At 44.8% G+C, this 24,050-nt stretch overlaps 1 protein-coding gene and 1 long non-coding RNA gene across 2 annotated transcripts in view; one reads left to right on the top strand and one right to left on the bottom strand.

Moving 5' to 3' along the window:
- Nucleotides 1-24,050, bottom strand: part of LOC115113252 (baculoviral IAP repeat-containing protein 6-like) — a 142,214-nt gene that overhangs the window by 12,939 nt on the left and 105,225 nt on the right. The window contains 6 exon segments of the mRNA XM_029640721.2: nucleotides 2,023-2,100; nucleotides 2,730-2,891; nucleotides 7,036-7,253; nucleotides 7,970-8,080; nucleotides 9,842-9,987; nucleotides 11,925-12,141. Coding sequence (XP_029496581.2) covers nucleotides 2,023-2,100; nucleotides 2,730-2,891; nucleotides 7,036-7,253; nucleotides 7,970-8,080; nucleotides 9,842-9,987; nucleotides 11,925-12,141 — 932 coding nt within the window.
- On the top strand, nucleotides 5,589-22,491 carry LOC115113255 (uncharacterized). The gene is made up of 3 exons (XR_003861090.2): nucleotides 5,589-5,888; nucleotides 5,976-6,059; nucleotides 19,786-22,491. It is a non-coding gene; the product is annotated as an uncharacterized LOC115113255 (long non-coding RNA).

Here is a 24,050-nt window from a genome sequence, read left to right on the forward strand (position 1 = left end):
ACTAACTCAGACCCTGGTGACCTTTCTACCCTCTCCTAGCCCCCACCCTTCCCCAATCTGCTCACCGCAACTAGATATCAGGACCAATATCAGGGCCGGCTGATTTTGACTTCATTCCACCATGTCGCCATTCAGCCTGCTATTTCCATTATTGATCTGGCAGACACCAACTAGAATGATAATCAATGGAGACATCTCTATGAACTCTCCAACCCTGAAAATGAGGGAATTAGAAAAGGGAACCATTTCTAAAGGACTCTAGCTAGGCTTGTTGCCAGATCAATATCCACAGAAACAGACTCTTTCCCTCCCACATTCAGAAGACAAATATCTTTATTTTTTATTTATTTTTTACAGGTTTTCTGCTCCATATACACTATCGTTCAAAAGTTTGGGGTCACTTAAAAATGTCCTTGTTTTTGAAAGAAAAGCACATTTTTTGTTCATTAAAATAACATCAAATTGATTAGAAATACAGTGTAGACATTGTTAATGTTGTAAATGACTATTGTAGCTGGAAACGGCTGATTTTTTTATGGAATATCTACATAGGCGTCTAGAGGCCCATTATCAGCAACCATCACTCCTGTGTTCCAATGGCACGTTGTGTTAGCTAATCCAAGTTCATCATTTTAAAAGGCTAATTGATCATTAGAAAACCCTTTTGTAATTATATTAGCACAGATGAAAACTGTTATTCTGATTAAAAGAAGCAATAAAACTGTCCTTCTTTAGACTAGTTGCGTATCTGGAGGATCAGCATTTGTGGGTTCGATTACAGGCTCAAAATGGACAGAAACAAATAACTTTCTTCTGAAACTCATCAGTCTATTCTAGTTCTGAGAAATTATGGTTGTTCCATGCGAGAAATTGCCAAGAAACTGAATATCTCGCACAACGCTGCGTACTTCTCCCTTCACAGAACAGTGCAAACCGGCTTTAACCAGAATAGTTCAAATAGAATAGAATAAGTGGGAGACCCCTGTGCACAACTGAGCAAGAGGACAAGTACATTAGTGTCTAGTTTGAGAAACAGACACCTCACAAGTCCTCCACTGGCAGCTTCATTAAATAGTACCCGCAAAACACCAGTCTCAACGTCAACAGTGAAGAAGCGACTCCGGGATGCTGGCCTTCTAGGCAGAGTTCCTCTGTCCAGTGTCTGTGTTCTTTTGCTTATCTTTAATATTTTCTTTTTTTTGGCCAGTCTGAGAAATGGCTTTTTCGTTGCAATTCTGCCTAGAAGGCCAGCATCCCGGAGTCACCTCTTCACTGTTGACGTTGAGACTGGTGTTTTGCGGGTACTTTCGTCCATTCCAACCCAAGGGCTGTTGCTCTAATGACACCATATTCCATATACAGTGTACTACTTCAGACAATCATGTCACCCCATTTCGCATATAGTGCAAGTGCACTACTCAAAAGTAGTGAACTATATAGGGAATAGGGTGTTATTTGAGATTCTCCCCGAGGTCTCTACCAGTGTGACACAGACTACAGACTGACAGTCAACGATAAAGCTGGTGAAAAAAAAACCTTAGCAGCCCAGCTCAGAGTGATAGGTGTCGAGATGGAATTGCCTTGCGCTCCCAAGTGGCACAGCGGTCTAAGGCACTGCATTTCAGTGCTAGAGGCGTCACTACAGACCCTGGTTCAATTCCAGGCTGTAACGGCCGTGATTGGTAGTCCCATAGGGCGGCGCACAATTGGCCCAGTGTCGTCCGAGGTAGGCCATCATTGTAAATAAGAATTTTACTTGCCTAGTTAAATAATGGTTAAATAAATGAAAAACAACACACGCCAACATAAACTCTATGAATGGATTTACAATATGGAGGATCTTTCATGGCATCTGTCAAAACAGCCACCTATTAATACACACCCTGTGGTCACAGACACAGGCCGGTGATCAAACATCACCAACAACTGATGGAGATGGACTCAGGTTTTGACAGCAGAAACAACCAAACACAGACCCAAGAAAGGGTGGTGGAGGTAAAGTGCAGTGGATTTCTGTCTCACCTGTAAAAAGCTAGAGGTCTGAGGGTTCCACTTCTCCTCTGGTCTCCCGTGCCAGGTGTTGAGGATACTTAAACACACCTGGAGAAGACAGAAACAGATCAAGGGTTGAAGACGAGAGAATGACTGTCAGGTAAACATCCACAGGCCCTGCCTCCTACCCATCCACCCCTCAATCAGAGGGAAAGCTGAGAAGCAGTTTGCCCTGGCCCCCTCACCAGAGTGCTACCTCTGCTGTAGAAAGCCCACAGTAATTCTTAGAGCAGCTGTCTCCTTCCATTATGAAAATAGATGTTCCTTGTCAGAGTCTTCCTAATGAGGAAGAACAGATGAGGCAGGCTCCAGCACCTTCACAGCTTTTCACCAGGGGAGAGGGGGGGAAATAGTGTGCTTCTTTTTCATTTTGGCAACACACCAAAAATAAACTAGTGTGAAGGGAAGGCTACTCAAATCAAGCTCTCGCTCTCTCCACTCCAAGCTGTGAGGTTAACAGGTTGATGGTGCCACAGAGGGATCACTCTGGACAGACTGGTGCTGAATATACACTCAAATTTGACATCTTTTCGGGGAAAGCCAAAAGTTTAAGGGACGGTAAACATTTTTCACTAAATGAACCAAACCCCCAACATTTAAACTGTTGATTAAAAGCTAGGCAGTTGACCCAACTCCTCACCAACCCCCCTAACCCTGAGTAACTGTATGGGACTCACTTTCCCGTCGTTGTAGAGGTTTGGGTTAAAGCGCACGCTGTGTCCCCCGGTGGTCTCCAGGTTGACCAGGGGCGGGGAGTTGGGGTAGTCCTGGGGGAAGTACACGTCAAACTCAAAGCAGCCGTTGGCATACGGCGTGTCTGCCGGGCCAGTGATGAGAACCTGCAACACACAGACCACAAGGGGTTAATGACAGTTCACTACCCCCCTTTTTCTTCAACAAACCCATTAACCACTGGAGGTGGCTGACACAAAAGGACAGCATTTTTCGCCTGAATATCTCGTGGCTATTATAGAAATCCAATTCATTTCCACACTAGCTAATCAATCAAGGAGACCACAGGAAGTGAAATAAAAGAAACGGCAGACAGACAAACAGGCTTGGGAAGGTCCCAAAAAGGATCAAATAAGGGAAAGGAATCTTGGTTATTCTGCAGGAATACCCTTGTGCTTTCAGTGACCAGGAACTAAAGACCTTTTGTCTGTATAAGTGGCTCGGTCTGATCGATACAGGGGAAAACCTCGTGGGGAGGTAGACCGCACTCCCCGCTCTGCTCTGTTCTTTGCTCACACGCGCTGAGTAGCGGGTTATTAGCTAGTCACTGGTATTCAGCCTCAAGGATGGCATGCCCGAATGGGGGGGCTGTGATTTACTGCATTAGCCGCTCGCAAGGCCCTGACAGCGGAGGGCTAATCTGATCTGAAACCCACTGCACCGAGACCTTGTTTCAAGAGCATTTGGCTCTGGCTTTTTAAAACAAAAAACCTTTTCAGAGTTTCTGTGGGGGGCCAAGCTCAGAGAGACACTATCTAGACCAAGGAGGAAGGGCCAGGGATGCAAACTGGTGAGGGCCCCCAAAAAATTATATGCACAGAAACACGCAGAAAATCTGTGTAAACTGCTAGAAAACTGTAATGAGGTTGTCACAACACCAAGATTGTGCTAATGACGTGATACCAGGCCAAGTCTCACAATACTGAGTAGTATTGCGATACATCGGGGTTTGCTCCGTCCCCCAGGACGCCTGTTCCCATTTTGTATACTTTCTGCACAATACCCTGACCCTGATATTCACACCTCTACTCAATAAAACACGTTGAATTTAACTTCACGCTTCAGTGTTTCCCGAATGATTTTTTTTAGAGCAGCGGTGGCAAAGTTAGTGTGGGGGTGGCAGGGTGCGGGGGTGGCAGGGTGCGGGGGTGGCCTCCGACCGCAAACTGTAGAGGCCGCAGAGACAATTTAGCTGTTTTAAAGCTAACTTCCAGCAATACACATTTTGCCATGGATTATGTAATGTTCTTATGCCATCTGAGTGACTCGTAAAATCAAATGAGGGCCCCATGCCATTTTTGGAATTTTAGATGATCCCCTAGTCGAATGGTGGCAACTATATAGCAGTGACGGCCCGGCATTGCTAAAATTTAGTATAGGGGAAACACTGCACTTTTTACTGTATAACAGAAAGGGCTACTGCAGAAAATAACTGATTTACTCATATCCAAATGCCTACCTGTGATTGGGCATGAAGAACGTAGTAAGGAACATAAATGCATAATGATCTGAATTTTCATTGTGTAAGAAAAGGGGAAACACACCAGGTTTATATGAAACCACCTTTATCCTACTCTTCAGACAACTTTACACACAGCCTTCCAATGAAAACGCTGCGTTCGCCTTGCAGAGGCAGTTGCAGTGCATTCGGTGTGGTGCATATGTTGGATTTATCGAACGTAGGGGTCAAACTGTACGCGTAGACGGCATGACAGTAATGGTAGCAGAAGGTGAACGTTGAACTTTTGTTGCACACATATCCAGATGATGCTGCGTACTATTTTGCGCAAGGATGCTGTCGGTGTGTTCGAAGCGTTTCTCTCTCTCCCATACACACACACACACTTAATCCCTCTCCCACACACTGCTCCCAAAAGTTAGACACCAAACAGAATTTAAGGAACATCAGATGGATTTTTTCCCCCTTCAGATTTACCTTAGAATGATTTACATTGAGTAGGCATAAGCATCTCTTAGAGTAGGCTCTGTATCCCTTCTCTGTTTTTCCTGTGCAATCCAAATGTGTGCATAGCCAAAGGGTACCATGTTAGCTAGCTAGCCAGGTAACATGACTAAACAAGGTCGTTTGTTACCAAACCAAAAACGTACGACCCACGAGTAGTTTAAAAATTATGCGGCAATTTGCGATAGAATGGGGTTTGGCTAGAAACGCAAATCTTTCAGTGACGTTAAGGCGCAAGCATGACCGTCCCTGTGCTCCGTTTTGTCTCTGGCAGTGGCACTCCGAGGCTGCGCCACAGTGAAGCCCAGTCAGGCTGGCCTGCTAGTCCTTACAGGCCAAATTAAAATATATCTACATATCCATAACAAAACCCCATCACTGTTTGCACACCCCAAGATCACCATCACGGCTAAGTAACATTTAAAAACCGATGGGAGATGGGCAGAGGGAGCGGACAGAGAGAAGCAGCAGAGTAGGCTTATGGCTGGTTAGGGGGTGCGGCTGGCTCTACACAGCTGTCACATTGTGAGATCAAAACGGTGAATATCCCCTTTCATCCCTGAAGGGGGAGAGGGGGAGATCCTGGGAGTGTCCTGTGTTCTTGCATCAACAAACAAGGTGTCTGAGTGAAGTTTCAGGGAGGTTAGCTTTCCCAGCTGTAGAGGAGGAGAGAATGGGGAGGGGAGGGGAGGGGGGGGGGGGCTGGCCACGCTGCCAGCTGAAGAGGAGAGAATGGGGAGGAGAGAGCTGGCCACGCTGCCAGCTGAAGAGAAGGAGAGAATGGGGAGGAGAGAGCTGGCCACGCTGCCAGCTGAAGAGAAGGAGAGAATGGGGAGGAGAGAGCTGGCCACGCTGCCAGCTGAAGAGAAGGAGAGAATGGGGAGGAGAGAGCTGGCCACGCTGCCAGCTGAAGAGAAGGAGAGAATGGGGAGGAGAGAGCTGGCCACGCTGCCAGCTGAAGAGAGCAGCTTGCTGATGGGGGAGGAGGAGTAGAGGCAGAGTGAAGCAGGCAGCGTGGAACAGGAACAAGACACAGAATAGTAATAAATAAATAAAAATCAAAGAACCACTGATCCGGGGGAGAGAGGTAGGAAGATACGAGAAGACGTGTGACGGTAAAGAGGACGTGGACACACTGTAGGTAGGTAGTTGGTGTGTGTGAGAGAGGGAGAGAATGTGTGGGGAGGGTGAGAGTCAAACACAGACTGACTGACCCCTGTCTCAGCAGCGTCAGGTGTGAGGAGTAGCATGCCTATCCAAACCAGCAGAGCGCTCGCAAGATAGCTTGAGGGCACCAAGTGTCACTCAGGCGGTAAGTATATTTCGACATTAACATTCAGACACTTTTAGTGCGCTTCCCAGAGAAGTAGGTGGGAAAACTGGAGCAAGTGGTTTTGCTAATAATGTCTACTAAGATAGCTTGATGCTACCGCTCCCGGTGAAAGAATCATACACTGTTTATGGCAGTATTTTTTATTTATTTAACTTGTTATTTATTTTTTAAACTATGCCAGTAGGACAGGAGCTCTCTGGGGACACTTGAAATGAGGGGGGCAACAACCCCAGATGGGTCACTAGACATCCACAATGTCCCACCACGTCCTCCAGCCTCTATCAACTTGTGGCCCGTTCTTGTGCTGCTAAGGGAAAAGTTGTGTTCTCGGCAGAAATAGAACCTTAGCAGACGAGGGTTTTGACATTTACCAAATGAGACTTTGCCAGTAATCAGAAAAGGGGCCAGGGCCATGTATTAAACGTCATTGGAAAAGGAGTAAGACTTTCAATGACGGCATTGGAATGCGAAGCCATAGGCTATCAAGACCAGAAGCAGAGTCCCCAACAGACCAAACCCAACCCCCCACCCCCCTGCTGCAACAACCGCAAGTAGCGCAAGTCCTGCGGTTTTAGTGTCCCAGACGGCATCCATTTGACTGGAACAGTCCTGGAAACACCCTGCTCACTTTTACAAGCATCATCATCATCATCAGCTGGCCATCATCTCTGAATCAGACAGATGGGGTCTCCGGTAAAGGCATTTCATAAACATCTTGAATACCATTGAACAGATATCACTTCTACAGATGATTACGTAAAACGTGAGTGGCTAGTACTGCATGTATACAACGGGGAGGGGAAATGATAGGCTAGGTGGTTTGGGCTTGTAAAAGACATGCTGAAAGGTATGTACAGTATCAAATCAAGTGGATTGATTACTGAAGGTGCAAGAGACTGAGTGTAAATGGTACAGCACAGAGGACCGTAGAGGACAGGGCCGTATACATCTGTACCTTCATGATGTCCAGTCGCTCTTCGTCGCAGCGGACAAAGACGCTGGAGGAGGAGGAGAGGGGCAGCGAGGTGGAGAGCGTGACGGCCTCCTGTGCCAGGCGGCGGGCGCGGGCAGCGCTGTTGGCGTCGCTGGCGTTCTTCACCTGAGACATGTAGTGGTAGTTCACCTTGAACACCAGCTTGCCGTCATCGTCCTCCGAGACCATCTCAAAGGTGTCTGCCAGGGAGAGACCCAACACAGGTATTAATGTCAATACCTACTGGGACTGCAGGAGAGAAGGTTTAAACACTTTCAAAATGGTTCACTACACATCAAAAGAATAAAAGGCATGAAACAAACACCCTGTTGGCATATCATGCAAATATCCTCCCACTTGGATAAACGAGTACACATGCATCTGGCAGTAAACCTCTATTCAGTAATGACATGGCCCCTATGTCCTTTAATCATATTCCACACCGGGGTTCCTGCCTTGATACCTCGGCTCGTCGACCGTCTCTCTCTTGTACTTGGGCCAGAGCAAGACCGTTTACATTCATGTCACTTGCGGTTACTTTAGACGTGTGCCGTGCGCAAAAAAAATCAATTGCGGCACAACAAAAGTCCCGTAATCAACCACGGCGTGGCAGGATGAGAAGTGACAGACAGAAAATACCTTCCTCCCTGATTTATCTATCATTTCAGAAAGGGGTAGGAGGGGGTTTGGGGCTGTGCTGCTGCTGTGTTCTGGGCATTACGTGCACTGAGGGAGGGACCAACCGACAGCCAGCCTCAGAGTGAAGAGCCCTGCCTCTAGTATGTCTAAGCATTCCTCCTCTGTCTTGAAAAGAAACATTTCCACATTTCCAACATACGGTACCCACCAAACCACAACTGGCCCAACTGTACACCACACATTGAACACAAACACACAGAAACTTAAAAGCACTCACCAAACTGAAGCTTCTTCATGATGGCCACGTACTTCTCCTCTAGTGAGCGTAGGATGGACATGGGTTTGGGTCTGGTTGTTGCCTTCTTCGAGGACTCGGCCAACTTCCTCTCTGATGGAGGGAAAGATAAAAAGAAAACCTTGTTACCATGGCAGGTTCAAAGTCATCCCTGTCATCCCTGGCTTACTGCTGTGTCCGCCTGGATCTGGGTCCAGACCTACCATCTTTACATTAATCTTCCTGGCAAACAAACAAACCAACCACACTGTGATAAAGGACTGCTGAGGTAACCGCTTCATTGATATTACTACCTAGTCCACGCCGACTAAATCGATTAACATCGAAAACACAAAAAGTCATATTCCTCTTCGGCTCAACAAGATTATCTCAGAATATGATGGCATTCGCAGGTAATGGCAGGGTTTGTCAGACCTCCTTATCCTCCCGTTTTCACCTTCATATTGATGAATTAATCTGCAATCCGTTGGGAGATTCTCCCACCCCCTACCCTCCAATTTCTTCTGGGTCTTGTCGACAGCTAAACCATGTCCAAGACAAATGACAATGGAAACGGCCACCAATTTTTGCACCGACAGTCGAGAGACGGGATAGAAAGCAGTTAATGCATTCACATAATTAACGGTCTATTTATAGCACCCCAGCCCCACTCTCATCCTCTGCTTTAGTTACTGCAACCTGGACAGATGTACCTCCCATTAAATTACTGGTGCATTTTACTGGCCTATTACGACCAGACTTAGGATGCAAGGGGGGGTCCGTCGATACTTTATTTACTCTCAGTTCTGTTGGCACGTTAGCGTTGGATATCAATATTTCTTGGAACAGTTGCCCAGTTTAACCAGTCAAATACTAGACTGTAGGAACAGAGCTTTTAAACGCCCGCCTCCTCGTAAGCCTGTCGCTGGGCCATTTTAAAGACTAATTAAAACAAAACGCATATCGGTCTAGCCCTCTATGCTGCCCATTTCCTTTTGGAACATGAATCCAGTGGCCATTATCATATGAATTTCCTTGTGTAAAGTGACGGCTGCATTGATCTGAACATTCCCGCCCCCATCCCCAAATAGAGAGAGCCACCGGGGAGGGGGGGGGGGGGGGGGTGTCAGTCAATCATAGGTCAGATGCATCGGTTGGCAGCTTTCTTCAGCAACGGTGAGTAACGGCTGGCAGGAGCTCCCTGACAGCGAGTTTTATGACCCGATGCCCTCTCACTACCGAACTCTCCTGTCCTTCTCGTGACTGTCTGCACTGCGGGTCTCCCTGCACCGTGGGGACGCGGACAGAAGGGCTGCATGGGGCCTGTGGGACAACAGGTGGCCACAATAGGACAAAAAAGTCTCTATTTATCATCAAAGCGATGTAAGGGAACGGGTTAACTTTTAACCTGTCACTGACAGAGTGGGGTTGGAGTTGGGTAAGGGATGTTCAGGCCTAAAACAGGACGCGTTTCCATGATTAAGATAAAATTGAGACTTAAAAGGCTCCAAGTCAATGACAGCCCAGGGAATTTGTACTTGTGGAGACTAAACTTAAGAGACCCATTTTCTTGTCCTTGTCCCAAGAACACACAAGACAAAAGGGAGAGGTAGCGAGAAAAATGTAGACTGGGAAGACATTTGGGACCTGCTGAAATAATTCAGTCGAATTTCAAGGGGGGAGGGGGAGAAAATCTTTTGAAAGAGCCAAAACCAGACAACCTTTAAAAAGGCACGGGCTAACATTTTACTGTGTCACTTCGTATTACAATAAATGTCTGTAAAAAAAAGCCAAGGAGGGTCCAGACTAATAGTCCCCTTGCTCGGCATGGTTTGGCCCTAGGCCAGAGAGCGACGTGTGTGCGGCCAGCCTTACCCTGGTTTGCCTGCCGTAGGCTGGTGGTGGCAGCGTAGACAATCTCAGCCGTCCTCTGGATGTCAGGCACCAGCAGGGTCAGGCCCTCAGGCTCTGGGTCTGAGCTATCAGGCTTCACCACGCCTTTTGCCTTGTCTTTCTTTGACCTGAATAACAAAAAGAGGAGTTCAGTAAATCAACATAATCCCTGCCTGCAGTGACATATATCGCTAATTTACTTGCATTGCAGTCAATCACGGAAGGAAATCTGAGGCGACAAGATTACTGATGGGAATAGAAATGTTCAATGGTCCTAAGGAGTGCTCTACAGTGCAACAATTAAACATTTTGAGCGGTTCTGTAGATGATACCCATGTCCATCTGAAAAGGAGCATATTGCCCAGTGAGCCACAATCCTGGAGCAAAATTGATATACCCATTCCCAGTATTTGTCATGCTCTGTTAAAGGGGTGTGCATCCAACGGTGAAGCCTCAAAACCAAGAAGCAAAGACCATCTGACCCAATGTTCAGACAAATGTAACGAAGTGGCAAGGACACCATTCCTCTTGTCCAGGTGCCATGAATACTTTAACCAGTTTTGTGAAGACTTGCAGCATAAATCATTTGGCGCTCACAACTAGGTAAGCAGAGACATTGAAAAAACCTCCCTACTTTCATCCCAGTTCAAATTAAAATAAGTCCCTGCATCAAAACTCCTGGGTTAAGTGGAAAACCCCAGAGGTGGCTGAAATACACGAGGGACATTAAAACAGTCCTTTAACCTTGTGCATAAAAACGCAGTGGGAGCTGAGAGGAGAATGGATTCCGCGGCCTTGCTGATGGGTGGCTGAAAAAGACACTTTCCACATGACCTTTTGTGAAGTTGAACAGCCGCCAAGTTCCCTCCCCTTTCTCGCCCCTCTGCTCCACCAAGGACAGTCAGCGAAGGTCTTCTGTCACCAACCCCCCCCCCTCCCCGTCCTCATCGGCCATTTCATTCCATTCCATTGCAGGCCAGGCGGCCAACACATGCCTTGGCAGGCTGGACACAGATGGGGAGAGACAGTTGAAGAGAATGCCTAACGCTCTGCTGTGGATGCCCAGCTGTCCCAACCGCCCCAAGGCCCTGCTTTCATTAGAACTCTCTCGGTATGTCCGGACCTCAGCCCTCAGAGTCCAGCCTGATGTAATGCCTGTGGATATGATGCTTATGAATGCATTATCGCTGGGGCCTGACGGAGCCGATAGCAGGGCATTTTCCTTCCACCCCCCCATCACTGGTGAAGAAACCACAGCTTCATGCTGGACCACCCTCAGACAGTAATCCTAATTGTGTTGCTGATAAGCAGCAGGGGTACAGACCACCAGGTAGGTCTGTCAGTCTCCCAGGGTGGATTGGCTATTCTGCTGTACATTTGAAAACAACTGTCATGGGTCCTGGCATGTTTGTTGGTGGGACATTCAAGAGGGAGGGGCTGTGCCTTCTAACACCCAGCTGGAGCATTAAATTCATAACATGCCACCAGGGAGGAGACATGCATGTCTGTGGGAATCGTACATGCGCTGGAACGGTTTGATATGTCTCCACGGCTAACCACGCATGGCTCACATCCTTTAAATATTGACTCCTCGGATGGGATCCCACGGAATACTGAGGATTCCGCGCACTGGGCGGATGTGTGTAGCTAGCGTAGAGGCTAGGAAGAGGTTAACAGTGCCTCGGCTCCTCTGAAGTGTCCTGCTACGGTCTTTGCGTAAAGCTCAGCACTGGGCTGGATGGTGGGGAGAGATATATGGGAGGGGGTTAAGGATCCTTTACACAAACTGTTAATTGTGCTGCTGAAGCAGAATAACATGGACTTCCTGCACACTTTGGGGCTGTGATTAATAATGGATGGTCACAGGCCCACAGGTCAGGTCTACAGGCTCACTACTGCTGATGACTCACAGTCTAGAGACCAGGGAGGAGGCTGGCCCAGGATCGAACCCCCTTGAAACGCTAATGCGCGGCGGAAACCATCAATTTACATTGATTACATGGGCAGTAAGACTTTATTCTTTGCTTGTGTTGTATGTTCTTACTCTGTCCGTTTAAGTCCCCACCTGAGGCGGTTAGTGTAGGTGTCCACGCAGGTCTTCATCTTGGCCAGCAGCATGCCCACAGACGTCTGTCCCTCGGAGCTTCCCTCCTCCTCTTCCTCCTGGCTGGGGTCTCCTGACAGAGGCAGCAGCAGGGGCACCAGGGCCGTGGAGGTGGAGATGGCCCGCAGCAGCTCCAGCAGCGCCCGGTACAGGGGCACGTGGCGAGCCATGTCAAGCACTGAGGGGAGAAGAGAACACAGGAACCAGGGCGTTAAGGAGGAAGGTCAACTCAGACTGGAGAGTGCATAAGCGAGAGCCAAGAGAAACATGGTAATAGGGTTGTTTTGGAATCAATCCCAATAAAAACATGGACAAAGACAAGACACCCATAATTCCGACACCTCTCCTGCGATCAAACTACGCATCGCTGTAAAAAGGAAATCCAAATTGGGCTGGCACATCTGGAGACACACACACAAATCGAAATTGGCTTCCAAGACACCAGTTTAGAATTCAAAATAGGAGTACATGAGAGAACATAACAAGAGTATCCGTCACATGGTCTTGAGTCAACCTGTGTGTGTGTGTGACGGGATAGATTGGGGCAGGTCGGAGAACTCCAGATTGCACTTGGAGAAAGGAGAGGAGCAGCATGACTAGAGATGGATTGTAGTGAGCAGAAAGCTAGTGAAAAGGGATATTAAATATGATTAGAGTTCCAGGAATGGACAAATGACATGCACGCACTAGGAACAGCCCTCAGGCGGCCAAAACCAAAGTCCAGAACTCAATTTAAACGGCTCACAAACAAAAACGTGAGCCCGACTTCTGTCCAATACCAACTCACGTCCCTGAACGCAACTCAAAAACAGCCCTGTGTTCCAGGCCCTGAAATGAAGCCGAGCCAGCTAGTCAGGAGGGCAGTCAATGGAAGCTAATCTAAAAGGAAAACTGGGGCCGAGCAACCCCCTCACTTACGTTCCCAGATACATGATTGAATCAAATAATGAATCTCAGGGTGTCATTTTCGAGAATGTAGGACGAGTCAGGGAGTGTGATAGATTGGAAAATCCACAGCTGTGCTGTGGTCCAAGGAAAAGGGGAGTGCAGGAGAGAGAAAGAGGTGGAGACATATTAGATATGCGGGGAAGGAATAATCCTGACGTGGCTGTGACAGGAGCAGGCCCAGCTGTTTGTCCTGCAGCTTCTTCATTGTGATGGGATTCCATACAGTATAGGTCCCCCTCATCCGCATGACGAGGACTGACAGTTCCCACTTCATACCCATAATGGAAGTTTAAATAACATTGAGTTGTGGTGGCGAGCCTGCTGAGCTAGGCCCCTGCATTCCCTTGTGAGCGGCTTGCGCGAGACAGAGGGCAGGTGCACTCGGCGACCCAAAAACCCCATTAAAAATCTAACCTGGTTCCAAGTGGTTGTGCTGTGAGAAAGGCCCTGGCCTGGGACAGCGTGAAACCGGGTTAAAAGGATGTGCTAGGTTTCTTTGTGTGTGGTTGGTTGTGTTCCTAGTTGGTGGGGGAAATAAAAAGAACACCCAGACATAATCCCTTGGTGAAAAGAGGATTTTTAGAATATATTCAAAACGGGTCTGACTTGGAGAAGCACAAAGGCAATTTGATGGATTAGAACAAATCTAGCAGAGAGCACCGAGGAAGCAACCTTGTCCTCACTCCTTTGTCTGATGATGTACTCCCGTGTATTTAGCCACATTGTTTACCAAGCTGTCTGAAAAGCATAAAAATCCCTTCTTGTGGCCTACATCCCTTAGATGTGTTTTATTAAGCAGTCCGTGGACAGTCGTACTCCTGCTGAACCAAGATCGTGTCCATCATTGTCAGAGGCATATCCGGTCTGTGAGTGGAAAGAGATGTGCGGTGACGGCACAGACATTTCCATTCGCGTGTGTGCGCGTACACGTGTGTCACTATCGACCTGAGCGCAACGGTGTGCTCAAATGGAGCAGGACGGCACTACACTTTTGCACCCAGTCTGCTTTACATTTATATTGGAATTCCCGGCCCCAACGGCCCTTTCCCAGATTTTTTAACATTGACCTCTCGTCACTTTAATCTGCTCCTCAATCCTCTCTAGTGTGTGGGCAGCACCCAGAGCAGAGACCAAATCCCCACGCTACTGATTCCAATTACCGCTAGGCTCCGGTCAACTGGTATGATTGATGTGGGAGATGTCACTATTATCCTTATGTCTAATGTCCCCAGTGTTGAGTGAGTGTGTGTGTTGCTTTAAACTCCTCCTCGGTGTCTCTCCCTCCCCCCATTCTCCTCGTACTCTCATGGTCAAGTACATCCCTTGTTCGTCATCATTTAACTTGGACTAGAACCAACAAAATAGCCTTCTCTGCGCAAGGAAAGAAGATGGACTGAGAATCTAATAATACATTAAGACTCTTTTTCCCCCAATGGGTGATAAAACAAGGTTAGGAAATCTAACGACAGCAGTAATGCTGCAGAGACAAACATGGGTCTGATATGACCTTCGTTCCTTTAAGGCAAACCATAATTCTGTCCATCAGATTAAAATAAAGGACACAAAGTCACAATAGGAGGGGCACCTCCCCAGACTTTAAATTGGCAATAAAAAAAGGTTATCTGTGATACTCCGACAGACGAACAGAAAAGGAGCTACAATGTACTGGACATCCATCTTGACCACAGCTGGCTTGCGAAGACTGACAGGGGGGAGAGAGACCCCTTGTCCACATTTTATTACGTTACAGCCTTATTAAAAAAAAAAAAAAGATAAATAATAATTATTCCCTAAATCTACACACCCCATAATAACAACCAAAAACAGGCTTAGACATTTTTGCAAATGTATTAAAAATAAAAATACTGGAATATGTAAATGTGATAGGTATTCAGACCCTTTACTCAGTACTTTGTTGAAGCACCATCGGCAGCAATTACAGCCTCAAGTCTTCTTGGGTATGACGCTACAAGCTTGTCACACGTGTATTTGGGGAGTTTCTCCTATTCTTCTCTGCAGATCCTCTCAAGCTTTGTCAGGTTGGATGGGGAGTGTCGCTGCACAGCTACTTTCAGGTCTATCAAGAGATGTTCGATCGGGTTCAAGTCTGCGCTCTGGTTGGGCCACTCAAGGAGACTCAGACTTGTCCCGAAGCCACTCCTGCGTTGTCTTGGCTGTGTGCTTATGGTCGTTGTCCTGTTGGAAGGTGAACCTTCACCCCAGTCTGAACTCCTGAGCACTTTGGAGCAGGTTTTCACCAAGGAGCTCTGTACTTCGCTTTGTTCACCTTTCCCTTGATCCTGACTAGTCTCCCAGTCCCTGAAAAACATCCCCAAAGCATACTACCACTACCATGCTTCATCGTAGGGATGTGCCAGGTTTCCTCCAGATGTGACGCAAATCTTGTTTCTCATGGTATGGGAGTACTTTGTGCACCTTTTGGCAAACTCTAAGCGGGCTGTCATGTGCCTTTTACTGAGGAGTGTCTTCTGTCTGGCCACTCCACCATAAAAGCCTGATTGGTGGAGTGTTGCAGAATTGGTTGTCTTTTCCACAGAGGAACTCCGGAGCGCTGTCAGAGTGACCATCGGGTTCTTGGTTACCTCCATGACCAAGGACCTTCTCCCCCGATTGCTCAGTTTGGCTGGGCGGCCAGCTCTTGGAAGAGACTTGGTGGTTCCAATCTTCATACATTTAAGAATAATGGAGGCCACTGTGTTCTTGGGACCTTCAATGCTGCAGAAATTATTTGGTACCTTTCCCCAGATCTGTGCCTTGACACAATCCTGTCTTGGAGGTCTATGGACAATTCCTTCAACCTCATGTCTTGGTTTTTGCTCTGACATGCACTGTCAACTGTGGGACCTTATATAGACAGGTGTGTTCCTTCCCAAATCATGTCCAATCAATTGAATTTACCACTGGTGGACTCCAATCAAGTTGTAGAAATATCGAAGATAACCAATAGAAACAAGATGCACCTGAGCTCAATTTTGAGTCTCTTAGCAAAGGGTCTGAATAGATATGTAAATAAGGTTCGTTTTTAAAATTTTGAATACATTTACAAAACAAATTTAAACCTGTTTTCGCTTTGTCATTATGGGGTATTGCGTGTAGATTGATGAGGGAAAAAATATTTAATACATTTTAGAATAAAAATGTGGAAAAGTAAAGGGGTTTGAGTACTTTCCCAATGCACTGCTTAGCTAGGTGCTTCATACTAAAAACAATCTGAGCAAGCATGTGAGATGCAGGCAGGCGCGGGAGATGCATGCAGGCGCGGGAGATGCAGGCAGGCGCGGGAGATGCAGGCAGGCGCGGGAGATGCAGGCAGGCGCGGGAGATGCAGGCAGGCGTGTGGGAGCAGATGTGTGAGCATCTCATGTGAGCAGACACATGGCCACAGAGTGTCTGAGCAGGGAAGGCGGGAGACAAGGAGAGAGAAGTTGATAGAAAAAGCGCGAGAGAGAGAGGAGATGGAGCACTGATGCATTCTCTAAAAACCTAGAATCTCAACCAACCAGAGACAAAACAGAGACGCTCTTTGCATATTGTATTTTAAAAACAAGGCCAATAGCTGACATCTTAAATAGTCTTACAATGGATTTTTGTGGTTTAGGGGAAACTTGAGACCGTGGCTATGCTACAGTTTAACAAAAGGCTAGGAATGTCGGTGACACAAACCAGTCAAAATACTAAACACATTTATCTTCGCACTGTGGCTTGGTTCAAGTTTAATTGGCTTCTCGACAGGGCGCACAACTGCTTCTGACACACGAGAGAAGATGGGGAATCGCCTTGGATTCATCCACGGCACTTCGCATCGAAGCTGGAAGAGCATGGCACTGGCTCGCAGCGGCAACCACCACACGTTGATATTCATCACAACATTCCTCAGTCTATTTGGGCATCTGTGAGAAAAATAATCCCCAGAACATCAATAGCCTCTCACCCAATATAAAGCCCTTGCAGGAAATAGGGCTAACTAACCTGATAGGAATATGACTAAAAAAAGTGACAAGTGAGAGGAAAGTGTGCAAAGCAAATGCAAATTGGGTTTGTTCCACCAATTGGGTGCCTTTTGAGAAGTGTAACTTGGTGGGGGGGGAAAAACAAAAAAAAGTTATATTTCAACAAATTTTAACATTGTCATAAAGAGCACGTTCAACTTAATAAAAGGCACTCTTCCCCATCTCAAGATGTTAAATAAGTGAAATAAAGTGCCTATTAAGGACCAAATAAAGTAATAGTTGACGACGTCATCTTATATCAGCCATAAATTATTTTGTGACAGGGGGAATGGAAGCTTGAGGTGTGCAACAGGGCGGGGCAATTGAATGCACGCTTCACAAAAAAATGTAATTGTTAAAAAATGTCTAGCCTGTCTGACGTGTAATATTCAACACGGCTTACTTTATCACAAAACACCAGAAAATGTTGAAAGAGTAGAACCAGCTGAGCTCACCTGCTTTTACACTAGGATTTGAGTATTATATGTTCAATGTGTTTTAAAAAATATATTTAAAAAACGTAAAAAGGAATAGTTTCACCATATTGAAACAAGAGTTCAGCTCACGTAAAAAGGTTGACTTGAAAATGTGGAACAGGTTTTTTTTTCTTCCTTAAAATTAATCACTAATAACATGCAATAAATGATCTTCATAAATAACTGTCAAAGCAACAAAATAACTAAGGTTTGATAATGATAGCGAAACTTGGAGAAAAGTTGGATTGAAGTGGGTTAAAACACTTCCTAGATGTCAGAGGATGCACAGAGGGACATGTCAGATTTATTGAAATTTTCCATGTCATCTATATTAAAAAGGGCACTTCATTTAATATAAACAGGCTTTTAAAATTCTATATTTGTACACAATTTCCACTTAAAGGGGCTCATTTTAGGGAACAACCCAATTCATTAAAGAGAATGAGATCAAAACATTAAAATGTGGCAGTGGAGCCGTCCTAATAAGTGCCAAGACATGATGGCCTGAAATGTCTCTTGGCTGCAACAACGCATAAACAATTCAGAGACGACATCCAAAAAGCCACAAGGCAAGGGGAAGGCATCTCATGTACTCTATTCGCAACTTTACTTAGAAATCACATAAAGTGGAGCAGGTTGAAATATTACATCAAGCTAAGTGTGATGCTGAAATACGACACTCCAGAGTTGAGAACCAGTCGAGGGTTAGCTGCATACATAATGCATGTGCAACAAGCATTGAAAGTATTAAGCCTTTGCTAGTCCTCAAATCAGAAGTACAAGCATTAAGAACAGAGCGCCCCCTGAGCACCCCAGCCATGTTATCTAGGCCTAAACTGTTATTATTGTCAATGTAACAACACACCAGCCATTTTTAATGACTAATTTTGATAGGGAGACGTTGCGGGCAATTCGCATCACTCCGCTAACAGGAAGCACAGAAAATGAGACCCCAGAGCGTACATGTCTCCCTTGTTGTGATTAAAGTCATAATTCAACATCTATCATGGTCCAAAACACACCAACACAGTCATGAAGAGGGCACCACAACACCTCTTACCCCTCGGGAGGCTGAAAAGATTTGGCATGGGCCCTCAGATCCTCAAAAAGTTATACTGCTGCACCATGGAGAGCACCTTGACTGGTTGCCATCCAGGAGCTCTATACCAGGCGGTGTCAGAAGAAGGCCCTAAAAATTGTCTAAGACTCCAGCCACCCAAGTCATAGACTAGGGGTACCGATGCACCAAGTCTGGAACCAACAGGTCCCTAAACAGCTTCTCCACCCAAGCCATAGGACAGAGTTAGTTGAATAGTTAACCAAATAGATACCCGGACTACCTGCATTGACCCGTTTTGCACTAACTTTGACTCATCACATATGCTGCTGGTACTGTTTATTATGAGACTTTATTCCTAGTTATATGTGCAGTGCCGTCAGAAAGTATTCACACCCCTCGACTTTATCCACGTTTAGTTGTGTAACAGTCTGAATTTAAAATGGATTAAATTGAGATTGTCACTGGTCTACTACACACAATACCCCATAATGTCAAAGTGGAATTATGTTTTTATTGTATTTTTGTTTTTACAAATGAAAAGCTGAAATGTCTTGAGTCAATAAGTATTCAACCGCTTTGTCATGGCAAGTCTAAATAAGTTCAGCAGTTCACTTTTGCTTAAAAAGTTAGTGTGCGCAATAGTGATTTTTTTAATGACCACCTCATCTAAAGGAGGGAAACCATTCAGGGTTTTCACCACAAGGCCAAAGGTGACTTTAAAACAGTCCTAGTTTAATGGCTGTGATAGGAGAAAATCGAGGATGGAACAACATTGTAGTTACTCCACAATACTAGATTGACAGAGTGAAATAGAAGCCTGTACAGAATACAAATTGTCCAAAATATGCAGTCTGTTCACAACAAGCCACTCCAGTATTACTGCAAAAACAAATGTGGCAAAGCAATTAAATGTTTGTCCTGAATACAAAGTGTTACGTTTTGGGCAAATACAATACAACACATTAATTAGTACCACTCTTCATATTTTCAAGCATAGTGGTGGCTGGATCATGTTATGGATCTGCTTGTAATCATTAACTGGGGTGTTTTTCCAGGATAAAAAAAATAAATGGAGCACAGGCAAAATCCTAGAGGAAAACCTGGTTCAGTCTGCTTTCTACCAGACACTGGGAGATGAATTCATCTTTCAGCAGGACAATCGACACTTGAGTTGCTTACCAAGAGGACAGTGAATGTTACAGTTTTGACTTAAATCTGCATTAGAATCTACGACAAGACCAGAAAATGGTTGTCTAGCAATGATCAACAACCAAACAGAGCTTGAATAATTTTGAAAATAATAATATATATATATATATTTTTTAAAGGTAAATGCTGCACAATCCAGTTGTGGAAAGCTCTTGGAGGCTTCCCAGAAAGACAGCTGTAATCGGCGTGTGATGACACTGCTCTGGATGAAGTTCATGGTTGGGATTGTACACTATACCGTCCAGATGTCAATCTCAACATAAAAAAACGAATGAAATTATCAAATTGATTGTTTGACATTTATAAAATTGCATAGCGAATATGGCAATATGAATACTGTGCTCGTTATGTTTTTTGCATGAGTTATACAATAAGAAATAAAATGGTAATGATTCATCTCGAAGTGGCCATTGATTTAGCATAATTGAACACGTCACAAGTAGTGTCACTCCATCTAGTGGAAGGGGAAAGAAAACGGCTTAGGATTCAGCAGCGGGCTGCATAACCTGTTTGTATATCCAATCACAGCGCAGCGACATGTTTTCAGGCCCACCTTCAGCGTTGCCCCTGTGGCGTCAGGTTTGAAATGAGATGAGAAACCAAAAGGAAATGAGAGAGAGCTCAAACAAGAGGCCTGTGCTTCTGGGAAGGAGGGAGGAAGGGAAGAGGGAGGGATGAGAGAACGCAACGCTGCCGTGTGTGCTTGACAAATTAGTGTTCGTAGAACTACCAGATAAGAGTGCCATCGGCGGCGACTCCTCTCCTACCACCGACACTGTTGGCAGCTTCAATACAAGAACAAGACTCTACCTTGACCCTTTTCTCCTGCTCCTCCAATAGCAGCACAGTAAAATGTGTAATAGACAGGATCCTGTGTTTTGCGCAATCATGTGACAGAAATATTTTATTCTGTATTTTAAACCATATTCAGAAATGAGAATTGCACCAAAAGAATTCAAGCTATGGTCTCCATTTATAGCTGGGAAGGGACCTCTACTGTTTCTACAAGACCAGCAGAGTATAATTTCTGTTTCAACTTGTTATTGTTTACTTTGGTCAATTCCTACTAGCACAGACTTTGTTGATAACTATTGAGGGAAAATGTACTTGTTACAACTGTGATACGTGGTCTCACCTAGCTATTTTAAGATAACTGTGCCAATTTTAAGTCGCTCTGGATAAGAGTGTCTGCTAAATTACTAAAATAAAAATGATACTCCTGAACCATCTGACAACAAAAGGTGACAGTTTGATGAAAAGGGTTCAAATCCAGGTATGTCACATGACTGTGCAAAACAGGGCCCTAGATCGAGGCTAGCCAAGCAGTACTACGCACAAGGAGGTAAGTGGGAATAAGAGCAGCGAGTGTGGGAGAGGCGCCACGGTAGCCTGGTTGCTCCTTCTGCGGGTCCCCAGAGGTGACAGTGAGTGACAGCCTGGCACAGGTCACAATGTCCAGCCAGCCTTGTTAATCCACAATTGGGGGTTAGGCTCAGGTAGCGGTAGGAAAACTGTAGTAAACAAATAAGAACGTGGCAAATGGGGAATGGGAAGGAGGTCAATGCCTATAGCGGAAATTGCTTATTCAAAATATGTTGCCATGGATAAAAAATGGAATCGGCAAGGTTTATGCTACACACTCCTTTGCAGGGAATACCTGGTCGGAGTCATGTGAATAAAAGTAAATAGGCTGGCCCTGTCATTATGTTACTAAGCCAGTGGGCTCCCTGCACTTTTCCATTCCCAGTTCATCATGGGAGTAAACAGCGACAGAGGTCAATAAAGCAATAACAGATAAGGTCCCACCACTAACACAGAGCAGCATGGTAGATAGTTCTGGGGAATTACCCAACATTTTGGTTCTTTTTTTGTTTAAAAAAAAAAAAAATTGACTTCACATGTTCAATTATTTGAATTCCATTTCCTTTGTTTTTTCTGAGAGCACAATGGAGTTTCTCTAGAGATAAATCAGATCAAGCCCGAACTGTGGGATGTATACTGAACAAAAATAAAAGCAACAATTTCAAAGATTTTGCTGAGTTACAGTTGACACAAGGAAATCAGTCAATTGAAATAAATAGATTAGCCCTAATCTACACCTGGGCTGGTGTGGTTACACGTGGCTTGCAGTTGTGAGGCCAGTTTGACGTACTGCCAAATTCTCTAAAACGACATTGGAGGTGGTTTATGGTTGAGAAATTAATATTGAATTCTCTGGGAACAGCTCTGGTGGACATTCCTGCAGTCAGCATGCCAATTGCACACTCCCTCAAAACATCTGTGACATTGAGATAATGGCCAATTTTAGAGTGGCCTTTTATTGTTCCCTAGCACAAGGTGCACCTGTGTAATGAGTATGCTGTTTAAATCAGCTTCTTGATATGCCACACCTGTCAGGTCGATGGATTATATTGACAAAAGGAGAAATGATCACTAACAGGGATATAAACAAATGTGTGCACAAAATTTGAGAGAAATTAAAATCTTTGCGCATATAAAACCTTTCTGGGATCTTTTATTTCAGCTCATGAAACATGCGACCAACACTTTACATGTTTCATTTATACTTTGTTCAGTGTAGTAAGGAGTTACCAAAATAACAATATCCAACATAGTGCAGAAAAAGCAGTAATTAACTACAATGACCATAATCCATTGCTCGCCTACACAGGATAGAGCGCAGGCTGCATCGTGAGGTATCTCTGCCTGAAAATACATGATCTAAGTGATTGGTATTCAGCAGTCATAAAAGTATGTCTTATTTACTTTGACAAACTACTAAAATAGTGATTTGTCAGACAGCAGCTTTGTAGAAATGAGATGACTTGGAATGAAATAAAGTAATCAAATATGATTCATGATTCCATGTGTTATGTTATAGTTTTTGTCTTCACTATTATTCTACAATGTAGAAAATAGTACAAATTAAGAGAAACCCTGGAAAGAGTAGGTGTCTAAACTTTTGACTGATAGTTTGTATGCAAAAAAACAAACAAAAAAACACTTGTACATGTCTGAAATAGGACAAATTTAAGCACCCACTTAATTAGCATTATACAGTACATTATACCAGGGACATATTTAACATTTGGGATGGTGGATCAATTTAAGGGACAAATTCTATGGAGATATAGCCATAATCAAGTTAAATTGTGTCAGCTTTTGTTTGTTCCTTATCAAGCACAAATTCTGAACCGTAAAATGCCTCTCCAGTCCTCTTGAGAAGACATAGTTTCTCTGAATGCTACAAAACACCAGGGATCTTAATCATTTTGCCAAAGTTGTAATATGACTCTGATTGGAGTCATTTAAAAAAAAGATTGGCTGCCTGGAGGCTGCCTCTGTAGAACTCGCCCTGCTGATAATTGCCCTGGTCTGTAATTTCCCAGCATTAGAGTGATTGGTATGTGTGGATCCTAATGATCAGAGAGTTCATCCACTCAGCCCAGTTGGAGGTAATTCTCTCATGGAATGTCTGAGCGCTTCCTTGCAAAGCCAGAAAGCCAGGGCTGAAGAGCTTTCTACAATTGGCTTGAAAGTGGATACTGGTCGATAAGTGTTCACATGAACGGTCAACTCAGGGGCCGTGTCCAAATACCCATACTGGCTGTAGACCGTTTGAGTACACACACAAAACATAGTTTTAAAGTATGCACATTCTCAAAAGTCTATTATCCTGTAAATGCCCAGATGTCATACTAATTTTGGCTTTTCATCTAGCAGAATTCACTGCACAATTTTCTGGAATTTTATAGCCACAACAAATTGGAAGAGGGGGAGCTGTGAGTTTTGATAGGTAGATCTCTTCAAGTAAACAACTAAACTTGGCTGTATGATTGCCATAGGCTGAGAGACATCCTATGACCATTAATTCCCTTAAGTATTTACATTGTATATATACTTACAAGTAATATAGTGTAACCATGTATATTGTTGTTGATTTATTAGCCATTCTTTTATGATCGTTTCATTTAATTAAATGTATCGACCGAAGATTACACAATACAACAGCAGTATCTGTATACATGATATGTACTGTCAACGATTAATATTACTACTGAAATTAACTTTCATTATCCACATTGCATTGTCCTGTATTTACTGAAATGCTGTACCACTATACTGCTTTGGCAGTATCTACAAATTGCATTTCATGCCAATAAAGCAATCTGAATTAGAATGAGAGAGCGCGAGTGACAAAGCGGGCACGAGTGACAAAGCGGGCATGAGCGAGAGAGTTAGATAACCAGCAGCAAGTTTATCATACCATCAGGAAGTGCCCGTCTCGACCTCATCAAGACTCTAAATAGCTACAGTAGCCAGCTAACTAGCTAAAGTAGCAAGGCTAATTGAGGGTATTCTGCTCTACAACTCCATACGAAAC

The sequence above is a fragment of the Oncorhynchus nerka genome, linkage group LG28, assembly GCF_034236695.1.
Source record: "Oncorhynchus nerka isolate Pitt River linkage group LG28, Oner_Uvic_2.0, whole genome shotgun sequence".
Classification (NCBI taxonomy): Eukaryota; Metazoa; Chordata; class Actinopteri; order Salmoniformes; family Salmonidae; genus Oncorhynchus; species Oncorhynchus nerka.